This window comes from Thermobia domestica, chromosome 12, assembly GCF_964235325.1.
Source record: "Thermobia domestica chromosome 12, izTheDome1.hap1.1, whole genome shotgun sequence".
Lineage (NCBI taxonomy): Eukaryota > Metazoa > Arthropoda > Insecta > Zygentoma > Lepismatidae > Thermobia > Thermobia domestica.
In genome coordinates this window covers 204,985,000-204,990,999 of record NC_137465.1, presented here as the reverse complement: position 1 = coordinate 204,990,999, position 6,000 = coordinate 204,985,000, and the positions used below count along the sequence as shown (strand labels likewise).

The window sequence follows — 6,000 nt, the reverse complement described above, 5'->3', positions numbered from 1 at the left end:
AATCTTCATACTGTAATATGCTGTCAAATTCACTTTGTAGCAATTCTCTTGTAATTATTATTATTATTATTAATTGTAATAGTAACTGTATCTCTTGACGAAACCATGAACGCTAAGTTCTTACGGCGGAAAATGAAATAAATAAATAAATAAACTTACGGCCTTATGATACGTGACAAGTCATGCATGAAAGGGCACTGCGATTTTAGTATTTTTCTCTTTGTGTACAATGCAGTTTGATCATAATGATATCTAAGATTAACTATAGTTTGAGCCAGTGGCAGTTACGTTTGGTAATTTAGAAACTAATGTTGAGGGCGGGAGACCTCAGTTCGATTCCCGGCGGGAGCTCAATTGGTTAAGCTGTAGATCCATGTCTCATATAGCCTCGGTGCTGTAAGGGACGCTAAACTCAAATAACTACTGATTGGCTATTCAAAATTAAAATTTTGAGGCCTATATTTTAAAAATGTGACAACAATTATTCTAATACTTGTCAACAAATTCATAAAATAAATAAATAAATAATAATTTAATTTATTGTGTTAACAGATTAATATTTAATCTCTTCAGGTGCAATTTAATTTATGATTTAAAAAAATAAGTATTAACATTTTTTTAAATAGAATTTATTTATATTTACAAATCCCCAAAGAAATTAGGCTGTAGTACAATGGGAATAGGTTATACAACAAAAAAGTGATGGTCAGAAATACAAAAGTGTAACAAATGGTTTATAAGCTCGTTTACTTTGTCAACGTCATTAACGCATTTTACGATTTATATTCATTAGATTAATTCAGCATACGCAACCAAATTTTCAGTTTCCGCACTGTCAATGATGTTTGAATCTACCAATAGAAATGGGGAAAATACGCGGGAAGAGCGGCGGCTTCTCCATCCACGGATGTGTTTTACGAATTGAATTTGTTGATGGATTTTATAAAAGCAAAAGTGAGTAATATAATATAATTTCATTTCTGAATTTTATCTTAGGGATCATGAATCGATTGGCCAAATTTTGTACTAATTTTATAAGTTCTAGCACCCTGCTTATTCTGAAAGGTAAGAATAATACAGTTACGGTACGATGATACTCCCGTCGCCTGTGTATTTTAACAGGAGATAGCGAGTGAGCGGTTCGTGATCGTACGGTGAATGCTGAATGTAATGTAAATATGGTATTAATGTGAAACTTATCAATTATCTTCTGACATTATATTAATGTAATTTGTGTGAAAGTATCAAAACTCAGAAATTTTGAATCTTGGGTTTAAAGGGTACGGATAAAAAAGTAATGCTAGCACCAAGCAGTGGAGTATTATGAGCTGCGTAATGGACAAACGTATTACTGCCTATATTTGTATTTGAGTATTATTTGAAAAGCACTAAGCATATCAAGATGATGTTTCTGTACTTAAAAACTTATATCAAATGGAACACGGACCGATCCATATTTTCGAAAAATCAATGAAGTGCTACAGCCACTGAGTAAAATACTGCTTTCATAAGACTACCATTGTGTCTGCAGGAAAATATTTTCTAACCATGGAGGAAACACAACTTGACGAAGCGTATGTATATTTTTGGTACATGATTCTGTTGTGATACAAATTGATACTTGGTAATTTGGGTAATTGTTGAAATAGATAATATTCTAGGATATTATACCATTACATCTCGAGGGTTTGTACGTGTAATATTGTGTATATCATTTTTTTTTTTCGTCAAATCTTTATTAGTATTTACATGATTTAGTTCAACGTAGTATTGTTGCCTAAAAGAGTTGGAAAAGTAGCGATAAAATATAATAGGCTAATAATCAAAGAATCACTATTATATTTGTGTACTTTTATGTGAAGATGTGTTACTAGTAAAAAAAAAGGTAATAGTTAAGAACAGCTACTTCTCATCTCCCGTGCACGAGGATACATCTTACTGTTGCACTACCTAAACACCCTAAGTACAAGGGCAAGAACTCAGTCTATTACCTACTTTTTAACATCCTAGATAGTCAATGAATAATTCCTGAAAGTATGGCGTTTCTCGTCCTTCCCTAAATGGGAAGTACGGCTCCTTAACTATAACAAAAAAAAAAAAAAAAAAAAAAAAAAAAAATCTCTCAAGTATGGTATAACTGATTGTGCAGATTGATAATGGGGCCACAAAACGGAAGTTTTACGAGTAAAATTGAAACTCATGGAAGGATAGTTTTAAGAGGTAAAATGTTACTAGCGTCTTATAGTAAATCATACAGAGAGACAGTCATTAACACAAAACACAGGAATTATTTAGTCTCACTCCAAAACATTTGGTATTGACTCTGGTTCACTTAGTAGTGATTACGGTTCGTTATTTGTGTTATGAGTATAAATACAGTAGACGTATGGCACAAAAACTGCAGTTCATAAAATACGCACCAACTTGTGTTAGGTGGCCCTAAAAGCATGAAGGATATCTAACCTAGTCAGGGCAGGAAGTGCGTCAGCGATGGTGGGTGTACCCCCCCTAGACGAGGTCGTTTACAACGGCTTAGTATAAGTCATACTACCGGCTGAGGAGACGTTGATGGATTTGGGGGAGGTACTAAATGCCATTCCAAAACACTATAATGTTAAGGGGATTTTGTATGTAAACCCCCATTAAAATAGTTGCATGTGCAGATTAAAACTCCGTGTGCTAAAATATAATGAGTAGACTAAAAGTTTTTTTTTTAAGTTAATGCCCTTCGCCTTTGTGTTTTATAGGTGCATTTACAATTACATGCAGATTATTATTATTATTATTATTTACTTACTGATTTCCACCTTATTGTCCTCCAAGAGGTAAACTTCAAGGGGCAGGTATATTTGTTGAAAAATTACAATTGTTTCGCGATTTATGTATAAATACAGCATTCCGTCATATGCTATAAAAACTACAGTGCAAAAGAACACAAATCAATTCCTACTAGGTGTCCACTAAGTAGCACCGATGTTGTGTAACAGTCAGGGCAGGGCGAAACTGGTGGGCACGCGCAGGATTGGGTCCGAAGGGAGCAGGCTCGTCAGCGACTATGGTCTTTGCGTAAGCGAGGGTAGTGGAAGCATGAGAATTTTGCAGTTATATGAGTTCCTGTAGCACTAGTAATAGCTCCACAATGCTAATAGTACACTTAACGAATTAAAGTACATGTTTTGTCGTCAGAAAATATAATCTAATACTGTCATTTTTCATATTGCTACACAGGTAGTTTAGATTAAGTTTCGTTAGGGTCCGCCGCGATTACTTATACCTGTATCACGATAAGCCGATCAGACGCTAATGGAATCTTAGGTAACGTGACGTGTTTTTTATAAGCTGGCGGAGGTTAACGGAAGTTATATCTTTAAATGACATATAACACGTGTAGTGATTCTAGAATTAGCCCTACATTTGTAAATATAAAATACAGCGATATTGCCTACCTGCCGCTTGCGAAAATTTGTTCGTTATAAAATGTAGTGTACCTAAACTTGATCTACATCTAGAATTATCCTGCTTTATGCTCCCTTCGTACTTACAGGACATTAGTGTCATATAAATATGATGACTATACACTTGTATAAAAATGATTGCTACTACCTGAAAGATCATTTTATTGGAGGTTTCTGATTTTCAGTGGTATGCTTGCACGAGAAGATTTGTTTTGTAATTTAGTGGCAGTGTGAGTACATTTAGAGCGAAGGCAGGTGTCTAGCATAGAGGGCTGGGTCGCTGTTTGAAGTTTGTGTAACTCAAAATTTCTTGGATAGACCTAAGTACATATAAAGTACTAAGAATATTTATACACCGTATATGAACTTCTCTTATAGAAGACCGCTGATTCCTACATTATTCGTTATTTTAACTGACTAGAAATATGGCGTGTCGATATATAAGTTCCTTAAATAGTATTTTTGCTATCTTTCTCTGCCTGATTTTTTCCGTATTAGTACCCAGATTTTTAATCTGCACCCAGAAACATATCTTACAAGATTACGAAGGGTATAGTAAACTATAGTGACTGCAATAGCTCCCTTTCTTGCTTATACTCGGTTCCTGGTGGATCACGAAAGTAGTTCATACAATAGTACGTAGAACAAGAATAAAGTTTGTAATAGGATATTGGGAAAGTAGTAGATTTCCCAATCTATGGTGCGCGGATCCTTGGGCTGGGCTGAGATTGAAAGGGGGTCCGAGAGACATTTTATTTTAATTTAAATATACAAATATCTCAGGTATGCGCAACACGATAACCTGTCACATTAGGTGAATGTTGAATTCATGTTAGACTTTACTAGTATCAGGGTGGAAAAATTAATGATTTAAAAAAAATCATTTTTGTTGATTCTTTTTATTTAAATCAAATCATTCTTCTCGCGTAATTCAAGTCACGAACTGAAGATAAAGCATTAGGAATTAATATTAAATGTTAATTATGACATTTAAGTGAAAGTATTGGGCTTGAATTTTGAATTGATTGCCAGTCATTAAATTATTTCAATCCCAAATAGAGATGCAAGGGGGTCTTTTTTTTTGGGGGGGGGGCGGTTTTTTCAGCTTCGCTTTTTTGCTTGGGAAATTTTGAGCTTTTTTCCAAATTCTGCTTTAAATTCATAAAGCAGGTTTTGTTTCGCTTCTCTGCAATACAAAAACTCATTTAAGTAGTAGTGGATGCAGATAATAATACAAAACCTCGAAAATAAACATGAATTTCGAAAACATATTTCAAACAATTTTAATTCTTAACACATTTTATTATGAATCCCAAAAAAATTAATCCATGTATATAATAAGTAGCAGTTAAGTTTTAACTTTCATATGCATTATAAGCAATATTGTTTATTGTGAATGAAACATACAAAAACAAGGAAAAACTCTTACATGACATTCAGAATTTATTGTACTGTGTGTGTGAGTTCAAACAAATAACACATCGGGAAGATAATAATATATTTACTGAACAAATGCACAAAACAAATTTAAGTTTCGACGCCGTAGCCTTCTCAAAAATAATATGTTCTCTTTGTTCATTACGTATATCAAGTGGCTCAAGTGGTACAACGATGGCTTCGCATTCGGGAGGTCATGAGTTCGATTCCCACTGCCGACCATCCTGACGGGTTTTCCAGTGTTTCCCTCAGTCCTACCTGGCAAATGCCGGGATAATAATTACTAAAACAGACCCTGGCCGATACTTTCCCAAATCCTTTCTATGTTGTTGTTAGATATCTAACATAAAATAGCCTCTGAGCTGCATCTGGTGATTGTTAAATAAATAAACATCATTCCCTCGTCAATCTGTTATAGCCTATAAGTTTATTATGTCTGACTTCCGAGACTTTCATAAACATTCGTACTAGAGTAACAATGAAAAATAATCATTGTTTTATTACAATTGAATGTATTACTTTAAAAGACTAAAAAAATGCAATCTTTGTATGGGACGCTCAAAAATCAACTAATTTGTTAATGCATCTCTTGCTTCCGCCTTTGCTACCCCTACAAAAACTTCTTTGAAATGGAACAGAAATGTTGAAAATGTATTTTCTATTCATTTATTACAAACGTAATAACCTGTTACCACCTATCAGTAGCTTCGGACCTGCAATATCGGTAAAGTCCCAAATTCTGTAATGCACTGACTGTTCCTTAAGCTTGTTTAGAGTCAGGAAAGTACTGAATTTTCTGTTCATGGATCATATGCGTAATACTGTTCATCTGAGCGTTTTTGATTTCCAAGGCTCTGGAATATATAACCACCACCACGGTTTACCCAGTCCTGAAGGTTTCTGAATTTTTAACAAGAATTCAACATGTCATTACGGAACTTTCCCTTAAAGAAAGAAAGAAAAAAAAAAAAAGAAAGAAAAGAAAAACTATGAAATACATTTAAGTCAAGCACAACAAACATGAGTGAGTGGTTAGCTTTTCCGGTTGTATTGGGAAATCCTGGATTCAGTCACGCATTCGACCATTCCGACAAAAGTTCTTAATTCC

At 34.2% G+C, this 6,000-nt stretch overlaps 1 protein-coding gene across 6 annotated transcripts in view; it reads left to right on the top strand.

Moving 5' to 3' along the window:
• The first annotated feature begins 807 nt into the window (after window positions 1-807).
• Window positions 808-6,000, top strand: part of NSD (Nuclear receptor binding SET domain protein) — a 136,619-nt gene continuing 131,426 nt past the window's right edge. For 3 of the 6 annotated variants that reach the window (XM_081734597.1, XM_081734595.1, XM_081734593.1), the window contains exon 1: window positions 808-954. Coding sequence is in view for 1 of the 6 variants with exons in the window: in XM_081734599.1 (XP_081590725.1) it covers window positions 1,549-1,574 (26 nt within the window). In the remaining 5 variants the exon portion in view is untranslated. Of the gene's footprint in view, window positions 955-1,109; window positions 1,575-6,000 lie in introns of those variants that run through there. The other 3 variants (XM_081734600.1, XM_081734594.1, XM_081734599.1) reach the window with 3 other exon arrangements.